At 43.2% G+C, this 23,906-nt stretch overlaps 2 protein-coding genes across 2 annotated transcripts; one reads left to right on the top strand and one right to left on the bottom strand.

The window, feature by feature from the left end:
- Nucleotides 1-10,577: 10,577 nt before the first annotated feature.
- Nucleotides 10,578-11,534, bottom strand: LOC141051231 (taste receptor type 2 member 40-like). Its single transcript, XM_073548103.1, has one exon. It carries the CDS (start codon nucleotides 11,532-11,534, stop codon nucleotides 10,578-10,580), a length of 957 nt encoding a protein of 318 aa, XP_073404204.1.
- A 10,496-nt stretch (nucleotides 11,535-22,030) lies between these two features.
- Nucleotides 22,031-23,368, top strand: LOC141051230 (general transcription factor II-I repeat domain-containing protein 2-like). The gene has a single exon (XM_073548102.1). The coding sequence runs from the start codon at nucleotides 22,031-22,033 to the stop codon at nucleotides 23,366-23,368; it is 1,338 nt and encodes a 445-aa protein (XP_073404203.1).
- The last annotated feature ends 538 nt before the right edge of the window (nucleotides 23,369-23,906 follow it).

The following is a 23,906-nucleotide window of genomic DNA, read 5'->3' as shown; positions in this document are numbered from 1 at the left end:
GTCAGGGCACACTTGTCTCTTGTGCATGCTGATAAAAATTAGTGCTTAAAAAAATAATCTGGTTCAACTTCAACAGGTGTTGGCACCAAAAATGCAGCAAAACCTGATACCTGTGTTTTTTGCAGCATTTTTGCAAAAAAGCTAAAAAAAAAAAAACTCTAAAAGAAGTGGCATGCTGCATTTTGCAAAAACGCAGCTCTTTGACAAAATAGTCAGGAAAAAAAACTCAAGGTGTGCGCATTTCTGAAATCTCACAGACTTTGCTGGTACTGTAACACGCAGCTGAAAATTTGCATAAAAAAGCTACAAAAACGTAACGTCTGAATTTAGCCTCACGCTTCAAGACAATGGTTTTGTTCAGTCCACAATGCATTTAGCTTTCATGACGGGATTATCTGTTTCCAATTTGTCGTGCCTTATTGGGTAAAATTTGATGATTTCTCTTGCTATTTTCCATTTTTAGTAAGTTTAGCACAGATCACATATCACATTGTCATCCACATGTAAGGAGAAACACCGGGCTGCTGGCACCTGTACTGCATAGGATCCAGAGCTGTCGAGCTTGCGTCCCAGGTTGTCCGGGGGAAAGAATAAGGGACCAGACAGACCTTTTCACCCAGAAGCAGGGGGCGTGGCAAACAAAAAAGCGTGCACAGTGATGGGCAGGTGTGTGCGCAGCGTGCTCCGCTTAGTGTGCAGCAGCACTGCAACGTACCGCGGGTGGCTTCACACGAGCACGCCACTGAGACCAGCAGCAGAGGAAGGGCTGTGGGCTCCGTTAAGCTGAGTGCCGTGTGCGGGAATAGGAACGTGGGCTGTATTCAGGACTGTTCATTGTGGCCCTGCAACGGGGACCAGGGCTGTAGTTGTGTCTGATGGTGGTTGCTCTGTCACACTGGTTTCCCTCCACATACACACACTGTCCCTTCTGCAGCGTACCTTTTTGTCCGCTTTCTTGTCCATCAGGGTCCTCTCTGGTTGGTGTGGGATTTCTTTCTTGAAGTCCCATATAAAGACAGGCAGAGTCAAGTTACAATTTAAAACAATTTTATTAAGTTCTTTTCTCGGCTCGTCCAGTCCACACTTAGGTACTGCACATGATTCTTCACAAAACATAGCATTTTCTTTCCCTGTGCTGTCCCTCACTTCTTTAGGAATATCGCAGGGTCGTACCATTGCCTCCGGTACCGCAGCGTTGTGTCAGGCCAGTCTGACTGTCTCACTATCTTTAGGAGTTCCTTGTCCGTTTTGCCTCGGACATTCAGGCGTCTTCCTATGTAGCTGACCACCACCATGTTGAAGCTGCCCTGTATTCCTTCACCTTAACAGTGACTGTTGCTCCTAGGCCCTGGACAAGCTGGACTCCTTTTCTTAAACGTTGCGTAGCACAACTGCCCTACCCGGGCTCCCAGGCCCTACTAACTAAATGCAGAAAATCATTCTAGCTTACCCCAGTTGGCCCCTCCTAAGTTAACTAGTTACTATCATCCTATTGCTATCTTATGCTATTGTGCCCCCGCTAGTGGGCTAGTCTGAATACTACACTTTCCCTATAAAATAACTTATTGTACATTGCATTACACAACTTAGGTATACCAGCTTGCCAGGGACGTAAAACACGGGCAAGGGAGAGTGGACACAACCAGTCCTTGTACACCCCTTACAGACCTCTTTGCCAGACAGCACACTGCAGACCTCCCTCGACAATAGACTGTACGCAGCTCCCTTGACTTTGGCCGCACAGGTTTATGGACTATTGGCTCAGCAGGTAAAACCAGAAACCGCCCATTGCCGCCAGAAGATATGCCGTGAGCTGTGAAATCTCCTTTGAGGACATTGCACTGGCCGTTTGTCATGATCCAAGCCGGGTTTTATATCCTGTCTCCCTTTCCTGGTCTGATCATGTCAAGGGTTAACTTTTCTCTGCCTCCTTCTAGCGCCAGACTGGCAGTTTCTCTTCTTTGCATACTGCAGGCGGTGTCAGTGATAGTTTCTGCCTATGGCGTGTGTAGCTGACTCTGTGTATACCCTGATTTGTCCTTCTGCTGTTGCTGATTTTGTCCATGTCTGTTTTTTCCCCCTCTTCACGTCCTGATTCTGTGTTCCCCCTTTCAAGTTTTGGGCTCTCTGGTATTTGACTGGGCTTGGACCCTGACCTGCTATTTGTCTTTTGACTTTGGCATATCTGCTCCTGACCGGTACGGACCTATTTGGCTTGTTTCTGACTCTGTGTTTGTTTATTCCTTTGGTACTGCACTACAGCCTATTATCGACCCGGCTTGTTTGACTATTCTGCTGTCACCTGCTTGTAGCCTCGCTGCTGCACTGCAGGTCTGCTCTTACTGTGTACAGTCCTCTCTCCACTCTATTGCCATTTCGATGAGCTTTCATCTACCTGCATAGCAGCGTGACACCGTTGCTGGGACTGCAACCCTCATCGGATCATCCACCGCCGAGGAAGCCACAAACACGATAAGTTTATGGAGTGGAGTGCTATCACATTGTTGTTGTCTGTTTCCTTAGCCATTGCAATTCACTGTTCATCTCCCTGCAAGGAGTATCTTTACTGTTCAATTAAATTGTTAACCCTTGCTCTGCCTTTCTTGCATCACTACATCCAGCAACTTGCTTACACACTGACCAGTCACCTGCACTTAATATGCTTTGTGGTCATAAATGAATCATTAATTAATTATGCTTATTCATTGCAAGGACTACTATTATAAAAAAGGCATACTAGGTGGTATAGGCATAGATTCCTCTTATAATAAAACACAGTCCGCCATAGTTAATATCCAAATGATTACCTATGTCAGCACTGTCAGACAGAAAATGTCATATTAATATATAATAAACACATTTACATTTAAAAGAATAAATAATAATACGGTGTAATAAAGGACAAGTTCTTAATTGTTTGGTCTGATAGATTTAGTATTTTATTATTATACTTTTCCTGTAATTTACTTCAAATTTTGCATAACATATTTCCACTTCAACGACTATAAGAAGCAAGTTATTAAGTTAGCAATGCATCATTTTCATGTATGAAAAAAATGAAATAGACATGAGAAATTAAATATGACAATTGCAAGGGATATTCTCTTTAACATGTAGATGGGTACACTGGATATAAAAAGGTCTGCGCACCCCTGCTAAAATGCCAGGTTTTTGTCATGTAAAAAAAAATCATACCAGAAAGAATCAATTAAGAACTTTTTTCACCTTCACTCATAATCTGTACAAATCCATTGAGAAACCAACTAAAATCATTTTGAGGGGGGAAATAAAAATAACAAATCAACTAAAATAATGTGGTTACATAAGTGTGAATAGCTATTTACAATTGGGGATTTGGTTGTATTCAGAATTAGCTAATCACCATCATTTGCAGTAATTCTTATTAACCCCCATATAAAATGTAGCAGTTCTAGTAAGGATTTTCCTGATAGTTTTCCAGCAAAAACTAAGGCATATAAACAGCTTACAACACAGCAAAGGAATCACATTGTTAAAAGTTATTAGTCAGGAGAAGGGTATAATTTTCTTTAAGGCACTGGATATACTACGGAACACAGTAACAACAGTAGTGAAGAAGAGTTTTAACCCCTTTACTCCCAAGGGTGGTTTGCATGTTAATTCCCGGGCCAATTTTTACAATTCTGACCACTGTCCCTTTATGAGGTAATAACTCTGGAACACTTCCATGGATCCCGGTGATTCTGACAATGTTTTCTCGTGACATATTGTACTTCATGCTAGTGGTAAAATTTCCTTCATATAGCTTGTGTTTATTTGTGAAAAAAAAACAGAAATTTGGCAAAAATTTTGAAAATTTTGCAATTTTCCAACTTTGAATTTTTATGCTCTTAATTCACAGAGATATGGCACACAAAAAACTTAATAAATAACATTCCCACATGTTTACTTTACATCAGCACAATTTGGGAACCAACTTTTTTTTGTTAGGAAGTTATAAGGGTTAAAAGTTGACCAGCGATTTCTCATTTTTACAACACTATTTTATTTTTAAGGACCACATCACATTTGAAGTCACTTTGAGGGGTCTATATGATAGAAAATACCCAAAAGTGACACCATTCTAAAAACTGCACCCCTCAAGGTGCTCAAAACCACATTCAAAAAGTTTATTAACCCTTCAGGTGCTTCACAGGAATTTTTTGAATGTTTAAAAAAATGAACATTTAACTTTTTTTCACAAAAAAATTACTTCAAGGTCAAATTTTTTATTTTACCAAGGGTAACAGGAGAAATTGGACTGGAAAAGTTATTGTGCAATTTGTCCTGAGTATGCTGATACCTGATATGTGGGGGGAACCACTGTTTGGGCGCATGGCAGAGCTCGGAAGAGAAGGAGCGCCGTTTGACTTTTTCACTGCAAAATTGGCTGGAATTCAGATCGGACGCCATGTCACGTTTGGAGAGCTCCTGATGTGCCTAAACAGTGGAAACCCCCCACAAGTGACCCCATTTTAAAAACTACACCCCCCAAGGAACTTATCTAGATATGTGGTGAGCACTTTGAACCCCCAATGTCTTCACAGAAGTTTATAACGTACAGCCATACAATTAAAAAAATCATATTTTTTCCAAAAAATGATCTTTTCACCCCCAATTTTTATTTTCCCAAGTGTAACAGGACCCCAAAAGTTATTGTGCAATTTGTCCTGAGTACGCTGATACCCTATATATGGGGGTAAACCACTATTTGGACACATGGCAGAGCTCGGAAGGGAAGCAGCGCCATTTAACTTTTTTGGCTGGAATTGAGATCGGATGCCATGTCGCGTTTGGAAAGCCCCTGATGTGCCAAAACAGTGGAAAACCCCCAATTCTAACTCCAACCCTAACCCTAGCCCTAATGGAAAAATGTAAAGAAATAAAAAAAATTTTATTTTATTATTTTTCCCTAACTAAGGGGGTGATAACGAGGGGTTTGATTTACTATTTATGGCGGGTTTTATGTTTGGCAGCTGTCATACGCTAAAAGATGCTTTTTATTGTAAAAATAGTTTATGCATCACCACATTTTGAGAGATATAATTTTTCCATTTTTTGACTCACCGAGTCATGTTAGGTCTTATTTTTTGCGGGACGAGTTGAAGTTTTTATTGGTACCATTTTCGGGCACATGACTTTTTTGATCGCTTTTTATTCTGATTTTTGGGACGCAAAATGACCAAAAACCAGCGTTTCATGAATTTCTTTTGGGGGGTGCGTTTACACCGTTCCGCGTGCGGTAAAACTGATAAAGCGGCTTTATTCTTCGGGTCAGTACGATTACAGTGATACCTCATTTATGTCGTTTTTTATGTTTTGGCGCTTTTATGCAATGAAAACAATTTTATATAAAAAATAATTATTTTTGCATCGCTTTATTCTGCGAGCTATAATTTTTTAATTTTTTCGCTGATGATGCTGTGTGGCAGCTTGTTTTTTGCGGGACAAGATGACGTTTTCAGTGGTACCATGGATATTTATACGCCTCTTTTTGATCGCGCGTTACTGCTCTTTTTGTTCAGCGGTATGATAATAAATCATTATTTTTTGCTTCGTTTTTTTCTTTTTTAAAGGGTTCGCTAATGGGGTTAACTAATGGGACAGTTTTATAGGGTGGGTCATTACGGATTCTGCGATACCAAATATGTGTACTTTTATTTTTTGTTTTTTTTATTTTCAAAAAATGAATTTATTAGGGAATATTTTTTTTTAAAATTTATTTAGCGACTTTTTTTTTTTTTTTTACTTTATTATAATGTCCCAGGGGGGACATCACTGTCATGTGCCAGATCGCATCACATCACAGATCGCTGTGACAGATCAGTGCTCTGTCACAGGCACTGCTGCAGGCTTCTTCATACCTGCTCTTTGCGGGCAGTGAGGAAGCCAGCCAGCTCCCTGCAGGCCCCCGAAGGTCCCCATCACCATATTGGATCTGGGGACCTGCAGGGAGGGAGGCCCCTGCAGCAGCACTGCACATTGCGCTGCTGTGGGGGTCTCAGGGAAGCACGGAGGGAGCCCCCTCCCTGCCGATGCTTCCTTTAACCCCCGGTACACAGCAATCATGTTTGATCACGGTGTGCCAGGGGTTAACGTGTCGGGGGTGGTCCGTGACCGCCCCTGACACATAGTGCCGGGGGTAAGCTGTTATAATCAGCTGACACCCGGCCGCTATCAGCTGCGCTCCCCCCGTGAGCGCAGCTGATCGCACTAGATGTACTATTCCATCCTTGGGACTTAGGTCCCAGGTCACATGGACAGAATAGTATGTCTAATGTAGGAAAGGGGCTAAAATTTGGCACAACAGTGGCATTACCTAGCTCTGAATGTCCCTCAAAAATGTATAAAAATACATGAAGAAAATTGTCCTTTGAGTCTGCCAAGAGTCCTACAGCAAATTAAGGAAGCTACATGAATTTCTGGCAATTACTGGTTGTGTACGGCATGTGACAACAACTCCCGTATCCTTCATTTTTCTGGCCTATGGGGTACGGTGGCAAGAAGGAAGATTTAATAGTGTTATGGCATGATGATGAGACAAAGGTTAAAATTTCTAGCCATAATGCCAAAAGGCATATTTGGCACAAAACCAACACTGAGCATCACCAAAAGAGCACCATAACCACGGTGAAACATGATGGAGGCATCATTATGCTTTGGGGCTGTTTTTTGGCACCAGGAACTGGGAATTTAGTCAAGGTGGAGGAAATTCATTTATGGATCACGGAGTGAATTACTTTTACGATGGACTACTTGCTAGAGATGGGGTGCACCTTACGAAGACTGGAAAACATGTATTTGGAAGTCGCCTTGCTACACTTGTAAGGAGAGCTTTAAACTAGAACAACATGGGAAGGGAAGCAAAAGACCAGAAAAAGCCATACATCTGACAAATGCTATTGAGAACTCTGCTATTAGAAGAGGAAAGGAAGAACAAAGACAAAAGAATCTAAATAATAAAAATATTGGAGAAAGAGAAACCAATCACAAACTAAAATGTTTCTATACTAATGCACAAAGCATGGGCAACAAACAAGGAGAATTGGAACTACTAACACAGGAAAAGAAATATGATGTCATTGGAATCACTGAAACTTGGTGGGACGATACACATGATTGGAATACAAGACTAGAAGGATACAACTTATTTGCAAGAAACAGACTTGATAAACGAGGAGGAGGTGTCGCATTGTATGTTAGAAACGCGTAAATCTGCACAGAGATTGAAGCTTCAGAGACTGGGAGTACTGTGGAAACTGTTTGGGTAAGAATACAAGGACAGAACAATGGAAAGGACACCATTGTAGGCATTTACTACAGGCCGCCTGTGCAAGCTGAAGATATGGATGAACTCTTTATGCATCAAATGGCCAAGTTCACCAAAAAATATGACATAGTTGTCATGGGAGATTTCAACTATCCAGACATTTGTTGGGAATCTCTCTCAGGCAAAACTAACAGGTCAAGGAAATTCTTATCCTCTCTTGCTGACAACTTTATCTTCCAAAAAGTAGGGGAGAAAACAAGGGGAACTGCTACCTTGGATCTAATCCTTACAAACAGGGAGGAAATGGTTGAGGAGGTAAAAGTGGCTGGGACCCTAGGAGGTAGCGACCATGCTATTTTAGAATTTTGGATAACTAGAGGAGGAAGACATGTGAAGACTCAGACGTCAAGGTTAGATTTCAGAAAGGCAGATTTTAAGGGATTCAGAAAGAGAATTGGAGGGATCCAATGGCTGGATATCCTTAAAGACAAAAATGTCCAGGAAGGATGGGAAATCTTGAAAAATGAAATTCTCAAAGCACAATTGTTAACAATTCCAAAAAGAGGGAAGAATAGGAAGCATTTAAGGAAGCCAGGATGGATGAACACAGAACTTAAGCACATGCTAAAAAGGAAGAAAAAAATGTTTATAAAATGGAAAGAGGGAGGCATATCTAAAGAAGAATATAATGCTGTCTGCAGAACCTGCAGGGAACAAACCAGATTATCTAAAGCTGACAATGAATTGAGGCTTGCAAGAGATGTCAAAAGCAATAATAAAGGATTTTGGGGATATGTCAAAAGTAAAAGAAAAGTCAAAGATGCTATAGGATTTTTACAGGATGAAAATGATGAAATGGTAAGACAGGATGTTGAGAAGGCCGAACTTTTAAATTCCTATTTTGCATCTGTTTTCTCTCAGAAAGGAGATGTAACACCAACTGTTCTTCACTGTCCTATTAAGGGAATAGAAGAATCCAGGATATCTATAAACAGAAAGATAGTGAGGAAACACTTAGCTAACCTAAATGAATTCAAGTCTCCAGGTCCAGATGAATTACACCCCAGAATACTGAAGGAGAAAGCAGAAGAAATTTCTGAACCCCTCTCCATAATCTTTGAAAATTCTTGGAGAACAGAAGTCCCAGAAGACTGGAGAAGAGCAAATGTTGTTCCTATCTTCAAAAAGGGGAAGAAGGTGGACCCAGGCAACTATAGGCCGGTGAGTCTGACTTCTATACCAGGAAAGATCTTTGAACAAATTATTAAACAACATGTATGTCAGTACCTGGATAAGAATGAAGTGATTAAACAGAGTCAACATTGGTTTGTAACTAATAAGTCATGTCAGACTAACTTAATTTCCTTCTATGATGGAATCACTGATTGGGTGGATCAAGGAAATGCTGTCGATATAGTATATCTTGACTTCAGCAAAGCATTTGACAAAGTATCTCATACAATCCTTATTGAAAAAATGTCTAAGTATGGAATGGACAAGGCAACTGTTAGGTGGATTCATAACTGGCTTAGTGATCGGACCCAAAGAGTGGTCATAAATGGCTGCACATCCAGTTGGAAGAATGTCTCAAGTGGGGTACCACAGGGCTATGTCCTGGGCCCTGTATTGTTCAACATCTTTATCAACGATTTAGATGAAGGAATTGAGGGTAAACTGATTAAATTTGCTGATGACACAAAGCTAGGAGGGATAGCTAATACTAGAGAAGAGAGAGAGGATTCAAAAAGATATAAATAAACTGGAGAAGTGGGCAGCAACAAACAGAATGGTTTTTAACAGGGAAAAATGCAAAGTACTACATCTGGGCAATAAAAATGAAAAAAGCATATACAGAATGGGAGGAATAGGGCTAAGCAACAGCACATGTGAAAAAGACTTGGGCATACTAATAGATCACAGACTGAATATGAGTCAACAGTGTGATGCAGCAGCAAAAAAGGCAAATGCAATTCTAGGATGTATTAACAGAAGCATACAGTCTAGATCATGTGAAGTCATTATTTCCCTCTACTCCTCTTTGGTCAGACCTCATCTGGAATATTGTGTCCAGTTTTGGGCACCACATTTTAAAAAAGACATCAACAAACTGGAGCAAGTTCAGAAAAGAGCGACCAGAATGGTGACCGGTCTGCAAACCCTGTCTTATGAGGAAAGGTTGCAGGATTTGGGCATGTTTAGTTTGCAAAAGAGAAGACTGAGAGGAGACTTAATAGCTGTCTACAAATATCTCAAGGGCTGTCACATTGTAGAAGGATCAACTTTATTCTCATTTGCACAAGGAAAGACTAGAAGCAATGGGATGAAACTGAATGGGAGGAGACACAAATTAGATATTAGAAAAAACTTTTTGACAGTTAGAGTGATCAATGAGTGGAACAAGCTGCCACGAGAAGTGGTGAGTTCTCCTTCAATGGAAGTCTTCAAACAGAGGCTGGACAGACATCTGACTGGGATGATTTAGCGAATCCTGCTTTGAGCAGGGGGTTGGACCAGATGGCCCAGGAGGTCCCTTCCAACTCTACGATTCTATGATTCTATGAAATTAAGAATGGTTTTAAATATCAGGTAATTTTAAATTTCAGCATGACAATGACCCTAAGCATACACAGGAGATGCCCTCATAATCTGACAGATTTGGAGCGCTATTGCAAGGAAGAGCAGGCAAAGATTTCAAATTCTAGATGTGTTATACTGATAGACTTGTAACCAAAAAGACTGAATGCTATCATAAATTCAAAGGGTATTTCAACTAAGTATTAGTTTAATGGTTTGCATATTTATGAAACTACAATATTTTAGTTCAGTAAAAAAGAAAAAATCCAGTGTGGAATGAAAAGGTAAAAAATGTACTTTACTACTAGTTACTAAAAGGGGAAAACATTTTTCAGACTAGCATGCAGGCAGTTACAGCTCCATGTAGGACAAGTGAGACAGATCTACGCGTTTCGATGCTAGTCTTTTTCAAGCACACAAAAGAAAATAGGAATAGTGCAGTAAATAAAGACAAGTGATTTGAAACAGAACTATTAATATCAATAATATATTACATTATGCCTGATGAAGTGACCCGAGCTGTTTCAAAAGCTTGATATTTATTATCATCTTTTCACTTAGCCATTAAAAGGTATCAACCATTGAGGAGTCTCGATTTGATTTTTTTTTTTCTATCTACCGGCTAACATTATACAATGATACATTTTTCCTGTAGAATCCTAAAATAATTATTACCCCTTGTTCCTTCCCTTAAACAAACTGGAAACAATACAAACTAATTTGTAGTAACAGTGACCTCAGTATTACTAGCAACTGATTTTATACCTAATATTCTTTTGCACATATTTGTTAGTTTTCGATTTCCGTTAATTAAAATTATGGCATTTAGTGCAGGAAAACTGGAAAGTGCAAGGAAAAACATAGAAAATGTTAAACTGCCGATCGATGTAGTTTCATTGAATATCATATTAAGGGCCCAATAAAAAAATATGTAAAGCATTAACAGTGATGTGACTGTTTTAGCCGCAGATAAGTGGGAATTGATTTTTCCACCACCGGATCCTTCATTGCTATGTTTAATTCTGTTCATGTGCATACACAGAGATGATATGATGCCCCCAGCGGTAAGTAAAATAATGGTACAAGCCACAGCAGATAACAGCATGTACACTTTAAATATGCAATTGCATTTGCTCTTAAATTTAAAAGAAATCACAAATGTTCTGTTCCCTGTATAGTTAGAAACACCATTAAATGAGATATCAATCACACGATACAGGTCCCAATAGGATGGTAATCCTGCAGCCCAAGATATAACTACAGAGAAAAAGATCATCCAGGGTACCAATTCTGAAAGCTTGGCTTTTAACTTGTGAAAACATGTCCCGGTAAAGTTGATAATCTTTATACAGTAGTAAAAGCATAAAACAGTAGAACACCAAAGACTGGAGAATGCCAAAGAAGACATGATGACCACCATTGAATTAACCACCTTGGTTTGAGCGTAAAATGTTGTAAAGAAGAAGAAACAGACCTCGTTGAACAATATTGTACCTTGAAGAGAAATGTTAGAGAGGCTGATGCTATTGATGATGAAATCACAAGGGTTAAATTTGTAGGTCTTCAACCAATCTAGAAAGTGGACTATCAGAATGAATAGATTTCCTATTATACCCATCAAAGCCAGAAGTGCATGAAGGCTAACCCCGACAGATGGCTGTAGTTCACTCATCTTCAATGCAAAATGATATTGTTGTACTGTCTATTGCATGAACATCAGTAGTCGGTCTTCAATGATTGTTCTGGTATGATGTCAATCACATCTAGGCCAAGTTATGTCCTACTGAGCATTTTCTTGCTTCTTTATGTTGTCCCAGGAAAAAAAATTCTTTCAATTTGGAGATCCAAAGAGTTCCACCATTTGTATGTGATGCATGAAGAGCTATCCTTTTATTCTTCATCTATAAATTTGTGGTTATTACTAATTCTGGCATTTTTGTGCCTTTTGTTTACAGCTGTCCATGACTTACTTCATACATCTTGTTGCAGTTGGAATACTCTGAAAATAATTACAATTCCCAATTTCTCATGGAGAGATTCGTAATTTCTCTCTCCCTGCAATTCAGTCTTGCTCTCAATGGTAAGGCCAACCTTAACCAAGGAGCACAATCCATTTTATTTGCTAGCCACTGAAATATGCAACAATATGGCGGCCAGAAAATATTTGCAAGTTAACGAAAATCCATTTGGCTTCCTTTTCATCTCCTTATTTGTTAAATACAAATGTTGTGGGTTTCTATGTTTACTTTTTCAAATTCCTGAGCTAAACATCTACCAAACAATACTAGAAATTAGCATTTGTCTGTAAATGAATCGGCATGCAGAACAACTGCTGAATGCTGTCAAGATAACAACAAAAAATCCAGTTTATGGACTATTTGAAATGTGATATGTACACTCGTGGTCAAAATTGCTGGTACCCCTCGTTTAATGACAGAAAACCCCACACTGGTCACAGAAATAACTTGAGTCTGACGAAAGTATTAATAAATAAAAAACTATGAAAATGAACAAAGGAAAGTCAGACATTGCTTTTCAACCATGCTTGCACAGATTTTTAAAAAAAAATAAAGCTCATGAAATAGGCCTGGACAGAAATGATGGTACCCCTGAAAATAATATGACAAAAGGGACATGTTAAATCAAGGTGTGTCCAATAACCAGCATCACAGGTATCTACAATATTGAAATCCTTGAGTGGGCCTGTATAGAGGCTACAGATACTCACTGTGCTGTTTGGTGACATGGAAGAAGCGAAGGAAAGAGTTGTCTCAGGAGATTAGAAAGAAAATTTTAGACAAACATTTTAAAGATAAAAGTTAGAAGATCATCTCCAAGCAGCTTGATGTTCCTGTGACTACATTTGCACATATTATTCAGAAATTTAAGCTCCATGGAACTGTAGCCAACCTCCCCGGATATGGCCGCAGGAGGAAAATTGATGACAAATCAAAGAGATGGATAATGTGAATGATAACAAAAGAGCCCAGAAAAACTTCCAAACAGATTAAAGGTGAACTTTAAGCTCAAGGAACATCAATGTCAGATCGCACCATCCATCGATGTATGAGCCAAAGTGGACTTCTTGGGAGAAGACCAAGGAGGACATCATTGTTGAAAAAATCATAAAAAAGCCAGACTGGAATTTGCCAAATTGCATGTTGACGAGCCACAAAGCTTCTGGGAGAATGTCCTATGGACAGATGAGACGAAAATGGATCTTTTTGGCAAGGCACATCAGCCCTAAGTTCACAGACAGAAAAATGAAGCATATCAAGAAAAGAACACTGTACCAGCTGTGAAACATGGAGGAAGTTTTGTTATGTTCTGGGGCTGCTTTGCTGCTTCTGGCACAGGGTGCATAGAATCTGTGCAGGGTACAATGAAATCTCAATACTATCAAAGAATTCTAGAGAGAAATGAGCTGCCCAGTGTCAGAAAGTATGGTTTCAGTCACAGGTCATGGGTCTTGCAACAGGATAATGACCCAAAATATACAGCTAAAAACACCCAAGAATGGCTAAGAGGAAAACATTGGACTATTCTGAAGTGGTCTTCTATGAGCCCTGACCTAAATCCTATTGAGCATCTTTGGAAAGAGCTGAAACATGCCGTCTGGAAAAGACAACCTCCAAACATGGGACAACTGGAGCAGTTTGCTCTTGAGGAGTGGGCCAAAATACCTGTTGAGAGATGCAGAAGTCTCATTGACAGTTACGGGAATCATTTGATTGCAGTGATTGCCTCAAAAGTTTGTGAAAAAAAATATTAAGTTAAGGGTACCAACATCTCTATCCAGGCCTATTTCATGAGTTTTATTTTATTAAAATTCTGTGGAAGCATGGTTGAGAAGCAAAGTCTGACTTTCATTTGTTCATTTTCATAGATTTTTATTTATTATTACTTATGTCAGACTAGATTGTAGCCCGATTCTAATGCATCGGTTATTCTAGAATATGTATGTTGTTTATTTATGAAGTTTCAATAATAATGCAATAATGCACCCCCCAATCCTGATATGCATGGTCCTCTCACCCCCCAATCATGATATGCGTGGTACCCTTCTCCCCCATCCTGGTATGCATGGTCCCCTCACCCCCCAATCCTGATATGCATGGTCCCCTCACCCCCCCCCAATCCTGGAATGCATGGTCCTCTCACCCTCCAATCCTGGTATGCATGGTCCTCTCACCCCTCTTTCCTGTTAAGCATGGTCCCCTCACCCCCCTTTCCTGGTATGCATGGCCCTGTCACCCCCCCTTTCGTGGTATGCATGGTCTCCTCATGCCCCAATCCTGATATGCATGGTCCCCTCACCCCCAATCCTGATATGCATGGTACCCCTCACCCCCCCAATCCTGGTAAGCATGGTCCCCTCACCCTCCAATCCTGGAATGCATGGTCCTCTCACCCACCAATCCTGGTATGCATGGTCCACCTCACTCCCCTTTCCTGGTATGCATGGTCCCTTCACCCCCCTTTCCTAGTATGCATGGTCTCGTCACCCCTCTTTCCTGGTATGCATGGCCCCCTCAACTCACTTTCCTGCTATGCATGGTCCCGTCACCCTCCCTTTCCTGGTATGCATGGTCCCCTCACCTCCCTTTCCTGGTAAGCATGGTCACCCTCACCCCCTTATCCTAGTATGCATGGTCACCCTCACCCCCCTATCCTGGTATGCATGGTCACCCTCCTCCCCCCCTTTCCTGGTATGCATGGTCCTCCTCCCCCCCATTGCTGGTATGCATGATCCCCCTCACCCCCCTTTGCTGGTATGTATGGTCACCCTTATCCCCCTTTCCTGGTATGCATGGTCCTCCTCCCCCTATTGCTGGTATGCATGGTCCCCATCCCCCCATTTGCTGGTATATATGGTCACCCTCACCCCCCTTTCCTGGTATGCATGGTCCCCCCCCTTTCCTGGTATGCATGGTCCCCTCCCCCCCATTGCTGGTATGCATGATCCCCCTCCCCCCCACTGCTGGTATGCATGGTCCCCCGCCCCCCATTGCTGGTATGCATGGTCCCCCTCCCCCCCATTGCTGGTATGCATGGTCCCCCCCATTGCTGGTATGCATGGTCCCCCTCACCCCCTGTGCTGGTATGTATCATCACCCTCACCCCCCTTTCCTGGCATGCATGGTCTCCCTCCCTCCCCCCCATTGCTGGTATGCATGGTCCCCTTCACCCCCCTTTGCTGGTATTTATGGTCACCCTCACCCCCCTTTCCTGGTATGCATGTGTCATGTCAGGTTGGTATGGCGGTCAGTACAGTACCTAGTTCATTGGAAGGGGTATGGGCCGGAGGACAGGTCCTGGGTGCCGGCCCGGTTGATGCATGCGGATCGTCTTGTTCGGGCTTTCCATGCTAGATACCCAGGCAAGCCTGGGGGTCCAGAGGCCCCCCGTTGAGAGGGGGGTACTGTCATGATACCAGTGCTGGGTGACCGGCACTGCTGGGGTTAATGTTCTGACCTCAGTGCAGACTCTCACCTGCACACCTGGGGCCTATTATGGTGGCCTACAATTGGTTCTGGGGAGGCTTCTTATAGCCTCAGGAAGCTCGCATCCCCTGTCAGTTATACTTTTGCCCTTGGCATTGTGTGGTGACCCCTGAATATGTTAGTGCTGTGTTCTGGTTGCATGATTCTCTGTATATGACTCGGTCTGTTCTCTGGATTCTGCCTGGTACCTTCTATGTCTGTTTGGTTTTGATCTCTGCTTGGCTCTGACTCTCCATTCTGTCTCATCCTTGGTACTTTACTGAGATCTTGTGTATGACCTTTGGCTTTGTCTGACTTCCCGTCTGTTTATCCCTCCTGTACCTTGCTTGCCTGTATTGTGCATGACCCCCGCTTTGCCCGACTTTGAGTTTTCTACCTTCTTTGAAAGCAGGACACTAAGCCCCGCCCCCTTGTAGTCACATGACCATAGGTCCTGTGCCTGCTTTCTAAACTTCTACATTCAGGTCTCGTGCATCTTTATTTTCCGGCTGTTCTTGTCCCCAGGAGTCCCTACGGTGCGGGTGAGTCCCTGCTTAGTGGAGGCTGTACGCCGGCGCTGTCAGGACCCTGACATTATAACTGACCATTAAGTTTTTTTGGGGGGTTTTTATGCAGAGAGTTATGGATCCCATACAGTCTCTGGCTGACCAGATGAAAAGTCTGAGTCAGATGTTTCAGGGTTTATCTCTGGAGCAGCAAGCTCTGGCTCGTTCTCAGCAGCACGTTTCTGAGACAGTGTGGGGAGCTCTAGCTGCTGGGTCTCTGGGGGCTGGGGCGAGTGATGTTGTTTTGGTGTCCCCAGAACCACCTGTTGAACTGCCTGACTTTTTTTCTGGAAACAAAAAGGAGTTCAGGGTCTTCATGGAGGGGTGCAAACTTTTTTTTAGTTTGAGACCACGTTCCTCTGGGGAGGAAAGTCAGAAGGTTGTGGTCATTATGTCTCTGTTAAGAGGGTCCCCACAAGCTTGGGCTTTCTCCCTTCCTCCCACTGCCCCTGAGAGAGTGTCGGTGAATGCATTTTTTGAGGCCCCCGGGCACATTTATGATGAGCCTGACCGAGTGCGATTGGCAGAGGACATGGTGATGAGCATCTGTCAGGGGAAACACTCAGCTGAGTGGTTTTGTACTGAATTCCGCCGCACTCCAAGGACTCTTTCACAGAGGCTTGTCCGAGCAGCTGCAGGATGCCTTGGCGTTACATCCCCCACCTAACTCTCTCGAGGACGCCATGATCCAGGCCGTCTGGATGGACCGCAGGCTGCGGGCCAGAGGGGTGATGCAGGTGGAAACTCCATTGTTCCCCAGTGGAAAAGAGACTGCCCCTGCACTCATGGATGTAGGCGCCCTCTCCCTGAAGGATATGGAGAGGAAACGCCGGAAGGACAAGCAGTTATGCTTTTACTGCGGTAAAACGGGACATTGGAAAAGGGAGTGTCCTGATTGCCCTTCTTCAACCCGGTCGGCGGGAAACGACTAGGTCTGGGTAGTCAACGGGGAGACTACTCAGACCCTCAGGTACCCTTTTCCTCATTTTCTAAAGTCTTACTGCATGTGGAACTGTTTGTGGACGGTAGTTCTTTTTCCTCTACAGCCTTCGTGGACTGCGGATCATCGATTAACCTCATTGACTCCCAATTGGTCACACACTGTAAGATAGGGACAGCTAGGCCCAAGGTTCTGATCAAGGTGATGGCCATTGACTCCTCTCACCTCACTAAGGAGGGAATTCTCTTTATGTCTGACTTGTTTTCACTCAGAGTGGGCGCTACTCATGTGGAAAACCTAAGTTGTTTTGTTCTGGACAATCTACCTGCAGGGTTGGTGCTGGGCATGCCCTGGTTACAACATCATAACCCAGTTATTAACTGGAAAACGGGGGAGATTGTTCAATGGTGGTTTAATGATTTTAATTTATGTGATAAATCCGCACTGCTGGTTGAACCTGTTAAATCTGTGTCTGTATCATCTGTCGACCTGGAAGGTATTCCGGAATGCCTGAAGGACTTTGAAGATGTATTCTCCGAAAGCAAGGCCGAGACGTTACCGCCACATAGACCCTTCGACTGCACTATTGAGCTGGTCCCGGGGGCTAAATTACCTAAAGCCCATGTGTTTAATTTGTCCGGTCCTGAGCGCTTGGCTATGAAGGAGTACATTGCTGAAAATCTGCACAAATGACACATACGTCCTTCAGTCTCACCTGTGGCGGCAGGTTTCTTTTTTGCAAAGAAAAAAAGATGGCGGGTTACGTCCCTGTCTCGATTTTTGGGAGCTTAATCAGATTACGGTACGGAATACGTACCCCCTTCCGTTTATTCCCGATTTGTGTAACCAACTATCAGGGGCAAAGTGCTTTTCTAAACTGGATCTTCGGGGGGCATATAATTTGATAAGGGTCCGAGAGGGGGATGAATGGAAAACAGTGTTCCTCACGACCGAGCGACTGTTTGAAAATTTAGTCATGCCATTTGGTCTTACCAACGCCCCCGCCATATTTCAGAATTTCATCAACGTGGTATTCTCAGATCTCATTGGTCGTTTTGTCGTTATCTATTTAGATGATATTTTGATATACTCCTCCGTCAAGCATTCTCATTTGGAACATGTACGAACTGTTCTCCAAAGACTGAGAGAAAATCATCTGTATGCCAAATTGGAGAAATGTGTATTCTGTGAGCAAGAATTGTCATTTTTGGGATTAATTGTATCCGGTGAGGGTTTTCGCATGGACTCCAAGAAGGTGCAGGCCATTGCGGATTGGGTGCAACCCCGAGATCTTAAGGGTCTTCAGCGCTTCTTGGGGTTCGCCAAATATTACCGCAAATTTATCCGGGGGTTTTCACAAGTGGCTCATTGGAAGGGGTATGGGCCGGAGGACAGGTCCTGGGTGCCGGCCCGGTTGATGCATGCGGATCATCTGGTTCGGGCTTTCCATGCTAGATACCCAGGCAAGCCTGGGGGTCCAGAGGCCCCCCGCTGAGAGGGGGGTACTGTCATGATACCAGTGCTGGGTGACCGGCACTGCTGGGGTTAATGTTCTGACCTCAGCGCAGACTCTCACCTGCACACTGGGACCTATTATGGTGGCCTCTCATTGGTTCTGGGGAGGCTTCTTATAGCCTCAGGAAGCTCTCATCCCCTGTCAGTTATACTTTCACCCTTGGCATTGTGTGGTGACCCCTGAGTGTGTTAGTGCTGTGTTCTGGTTGCATGATTCTCTGTGTATGACTCGGTCTGTTCTCTAGATTCTGCTTTGGATTCTGCCTGGTTCCTTCTACGTCTGTTTGGTTTTGATCTCTGCTTGGCTCTGACTCTCCGTTCTGTCTCATCCTTGGTACTTTACTGAGATCTTGTGTATGACCTTTGGCTTTGTCTGACTTCCCGTCTGTTTATCCCTCCTGTACCTTGCTTGCCTGTATTGTGCATGACCCCCGCTTTGCCCGACATTGAGTTTTCTACCTTCTTTGAAAGCAGGATGCTAAGCCCCGCCCCTTGTAGTCACATGACCGTAGGTCCTGTGCCTGCTTTCTAAACTTCTACATTCAGGTCCTGTGCATCTTTATTTTCCGGCTGTTCTTGTCCCCAGGAGTCCCTATGGTGCGGGTGAGTCCCTTAGTGGAGGCTGTACGCCGGCGCTGTCAGGAGCCTGACAGCATGGTCCCCCCTCCCTCCCCCCCATTGCTGGTATGCATGGTCCCCCTCACCCCCCATTGCTGGTATGCATGGTCCCCCTCACCCCCATTGCTGGTATGCATGGTCCCCCTCACCCCCCATTGCTGGTATGCATGGTCCCCCTCACCCCCCTTTGCTGGTATGCATGGTCCCCTTCACCCCCCTTTCCTGGTATGCGTGGTCTCTGTTAAAAAAATATAGTTATATACTCACCTTCCGACGGCCTCCGATCTTCTTTCCATGCGCCCGGTCTTGCGGTCCCAGTAATGCATTGCGCGAAACACCGCTGATGATGTTGCGCTCTCGTGAGAGAGAGACGTCTCCGGTCTCTGAACGCTATGTACCTTGACAACACGCACTAACAGTGCGGGCTGCTCTGTTGACCCTTCATTTCAGAGAGGGTGAAAATGTAGTTATCACAGGTACGCAGTATGCAGTGAAGAGACGGGAGCTGGAGTGAGCTTAGAATGCAACCTTTATATATATTATAAATTATAATACTATTATAATACTGGTTAATATTATTGTTCTATGTTTTTGTACCACTTAAATCTTATGGTCAGGTGTACCACTTAAATCTTATGGTCAGGTTATTGGACATTCCGAATGTATTTTTCTCCAATATGCTGAATCCTTTCCTTATAATCTTTATGCATGTTGTATACTGATCAATATGTGGATAGTTTATATGTTTGATCTGCTTTTATAGCTCATGTTTTTAAGTCTCTCACATATGTTTATAATTACCCTGATGGGAGTGGGATGTATATAAGGTTCCATGTTTGGAAAGCAGATTAGATTCTGGACCATGAAGAAGGCAGGTTCTACCGCTGAAACACATAGTCCTATTAGTCCTATCTGCACTACTTTCCTGCGTTATTGCTGTTTTGAACTGCTTGGACCACTGCATTTTAATGGATTTATGAATAAAAAGAAAGAAAATTTTTTTTAACAGCATCCTGGATTGCTCACGTTATTGCTGGACTTTGCTTTGTCGTTGATATATATATATATATATATATATATATATATATATATATATATATATATACACACACTAGCTCAGGGGTCCTCAAACTACGGCCCGCGGGCCGCATGCGGCCCTCCAAAGACTTTTATCCGGCCCCCCGCCAGGCCGACTTTGAGCTCATGAACTGCACTGCAGTTCAGTGCCGGCGGGCCGTGTAATTGCAGGCGGGACGAGGCGCCGAGGAAAGGCGTTGCGCAGCCCTCCCACAGCACAGTGCACAGAGACGACGTGATTGTCATCACGCCGCCTGCGCGGTCTGATGATGTCACGCCGCCTGGGCCTGTGCCGGAAGAAGACAGAGACGAGCGGGCGCCTCTTCAGAGCAGTGCGGGGACATAGGTGAGTACTTTTTTTTTTTTTTTTTTTAATGCCGGGTCCTATTGGGGACATTGTTCTGCCTAGTGGGGACCTGTGCTACCTAGTGGGGACATTTTTCTGCCTAGTGGGGACATTGTTCTGCCTAATGGGGACCTGTGCTACCTATTGGGGACATTTTTCTGCCTAGTGGGGACATTGTTCTGCCTAATGGGGACCTGTGCTACCTATTGGGGACATTTTTCTGCCTAGTGGGGACATTGTTCTGCCTAATGGGGACCTGTGCTACCTATTGGGGATATTTTCCTGCCTAGTGGGGACATTGTTCTGCCTAATGGGGACCTGTGCTACCTATTGGGGACATTTTTCTGCCTAGTGGGGACATTGTTCTGCCTAATGGGGACCTGTGCTACCTATTGGGGACATTTTTCTGCCTAGTGGGGACATTGTTCTGCCTAATGGGGACCTGTGCTACCTATTGGGGATATTTTTCTGCCTAGTGGGGACATTGTTCTGCCTAATGGGGACCTGTGCTACCTATTGGGGACATTTTTCTGCCTAGTGGGGACATTGTTCTGCCTAATGGGGACCTGTGCTACCTATTGGGGACATTTTTCTGCCTAGTGGGGACATTGTTCTGCCTAATGGGGACCTGTGCTACCTATTGGGGACATTTTTCTGCCTAGTGGGGACATTGTTCTGCCTAATGGGGACCTGTGCTACCTATTGGGGATATTTTCCTGCCTAGTGGGGACATTGTTCTGCCTAATGGGGACCTGTGCTACCTATTGGGGACATTTACCTGCCTATTGGGGACCTGTGCTGCCTATGGGGGACTACTATGCTGCCTATGGGGGACTACTATGCTGCCTATGGGGGATTATGCTGCCTATGGGGGATTATGCTGCCTATGGGGGACTACTATGCTGCTTATGGGGGATTATGCTGCCTATGGGGGACTACTATGCTGCTTATGGGGGATAATGCTGCCTATTGGGGACATTTACCTGTCTATTGGGGACTGGCAAGGCTGCATTGATAGGCACTGATGACATTGCAATGATGGGCAGTGCAGTCTGTATGTCTCCGTGTGGGTAATTTTATTTCTGGTGTAGTTTTTGTAGAGCTGTATATATATTGGTATTTTACTAATAGCGATTTTGAATCTCTAGGAAACAATGACATCGAGAAAGAGAAAAATTGACTCGGAGTGTAGGATATTCAAGGAACAGTGGACTTATGATTACTTTTTCATGCAGTACAAGGAAAGAGCTGTCTGTTTGATATGCCAGAATATAGTGTCTGTGTTCAAAGAATACAATTTGCGTCGACACTATCAAACTCAACATAAAGATAAATATGATTGTTTGGTTGGAGAAGTGAGAAAAGATAAAATATTAAAACTAAAAAATACATTGACAACTCAGCAAAATACGTTTGTGAAGCAGAAGCAGCTAAATATTTCATCACTGCGAGCAAGTTTTCAAGTTGCCAAGCTAATAGCGTGCGCTGGCAGACCATTCGTGGAGGGAGAATTTGTTAAAGAATGCCTTCTTTTCTGTAGCCAAAGAGATGTGTCCAGAGAAGGTCAATTTATTTAGTACAGTGAGTCTTTCAGGACCTACAATTACACGAAGGATTGAAGAAATGGGAGACAATTTGCATCAGCATTTGCAAAACTCCGCAAAAAAACTTTCCTATTTTTCCTTGGCACTCGACGAAAGTAATGATATTCGTGATTCTGCACAACTTCTAATTTTTATTCGTGGGACGAATGATTATTTTGAAGTCACAGAAGAGCTTGCTGCACTGCAAAGCATCAAAGGAACAACTACAGGAGAGGACATCTATGAAAAGGTTTGCCAAACTGTGAATGGTTTGGAGCTGGACTGGGCTAAACTAGCCAGTGTGACAACTGATGGTGCTCCTAGCATGGTGGGGTCTAAGAAAGGAGTAATTGCTCGCATTAACCAAGAGATGGACAAGTATAACCATTCTCATCCAATAGCCATACACTGCTTAATCCACCAACAGGCGCTGTGTAGTAAATCACTGAAGTGGGACTCTGTTATGAAAATTGTGGTATCTTGTGTTAACTTCATTAGAGCTAATGCATTAAACCACAGACAATTTCAGGAATTTCTGTCTGAGCTAAATGTTGGCTATGAAGATGTTCTGTACCACACAGAAGTCCGTTGGCTGAGTCGAGGGAGAGTTTTGAAACGTTTCTATGACTTGCTTCCACAGATTACAGAATTTCTGCTTTCAAAAAACAAAGAAATACCAGAGCTCAATGGTGCAGAATGGAAATGGCACCTTGCCTTTCTGACAGATGTAACAGAGTTACTTAACAGTTTCAATGTGCAACTTCAAGGAAAGGGGAAGCTCATCTGTGATATGCAATCACATGTGAAAGCATTTGAAGTAAAATTAGGCCTCCTCATCAAACAAGTGAAGGAGGAAAATTTCTGCCATCTCCCCACAACTCAAAATCTGTTAGCGCAAAAACCACTGGTTGCATTCTCAAACAAAACATGTGTGGATTCACTGGAAATCTTACTAAAGCAATTCGAATTTAGATTTAAAGAGCTTCATCTCCATGGACAGGACATACAGCTTTTCCGTAACCCATTTTCTATTGACATTGAAAATGTGGATACAGTTTACCAAATGGAACTGGCTGAACTACAGAATTGTGACTCTCTGAAAGACGCATTCAAGTCAAGCAGCCTTCCTAATTTCTATGCATCTCTCCCCTCTGAGACATATCCTAATCTCAGGAAGCAAGCACTCAAAATGGCAACCATCTTTGGCAGCACTTATGTCTGTGAACAGACTTTTTCCAGAATGAAACACCTGAAATCTCCTACCAGATCTAGACTAACTGATGAACACTTGCATCACTTGTTACGACTAGCAGTGACAAATATGGAACCGGACATTGACCATCTCATTAGCCAGAAGCAGGCCCACAGTTCCCATTGAAATATTGGTAAGTTTGTTGATTTAACACTTGTTCTTCATTTTAAAAATTGTATTTGTTCTTGTTTTGTTTCTTTTTTCTTCTGAATAAGATATGTGCAGTGTGCATAGGGCAGGCCATAGGAATTTGTTCATAGTTTTTTATTAAAACTATATTCCGGCCCTCCAATGGTCTGAGGGACCGTGAACTGGCCCCCTGTTTAAAAAGTTTGAGGACCCCTGCACTAGCTGAAGAGCCCGGCGCTGCCCGGGCATAGTAACTAACTGTGATTAGTTATGGCAAATTATAATTATCCTCCATCCCATAGTCCCGTGCCCATATACCCATCATACATACCCACGATCCCATAGGCCCGTTCCCATATACCCATATATCAGCTGATGCCACCGCTCTCTAGGGGCCCCAGGAATACAATGACGGGAGGTAGGTATCCTTCTGCACTGTATTCCTCCGCCATTGTAAAAAATAGTCCCTAGTCTCACTTTTGGCATTGCTGTGTAAGAAAGTTCCCACGCAGCTTTTACCATAAAGTGAGACCAG

Source organism: Dendrobates tinctorius, unplaced genomic scaffold, assembly GCF_039654945.1.
Source record: "Dendrobates tinctorius isolate UK_male_01 unplaced genomic scaffold, ASM3965494v1 ptg000156l, whole genome shotgun sequence".
Lineage (NCBI taxonomy): Eukaryota > Metazoa > Chordata > Amphibia > Anura > Dendrobatidae > Dendrobates > Dendrobates tinctorius.
This window is presented reverse-complemented; position numbering and strand designations above follow the sequence as displayed.

Coding starts and splice junctions, on each gene's coding strand:
- LOC141051231 (XM_073548103.1), bottom strand. CDS start 11,534: ATGAGTGAACTACAGCCATCTGTCGGGGTTAGCCTTCATGCACTTCTG.
- LOC141051230 (XM_073548102.1), top strand. CDS start 22,031: ATGGGAGACAATTTGCATCAGCATTTGCAAAACTCCGCAAAAAAACTT.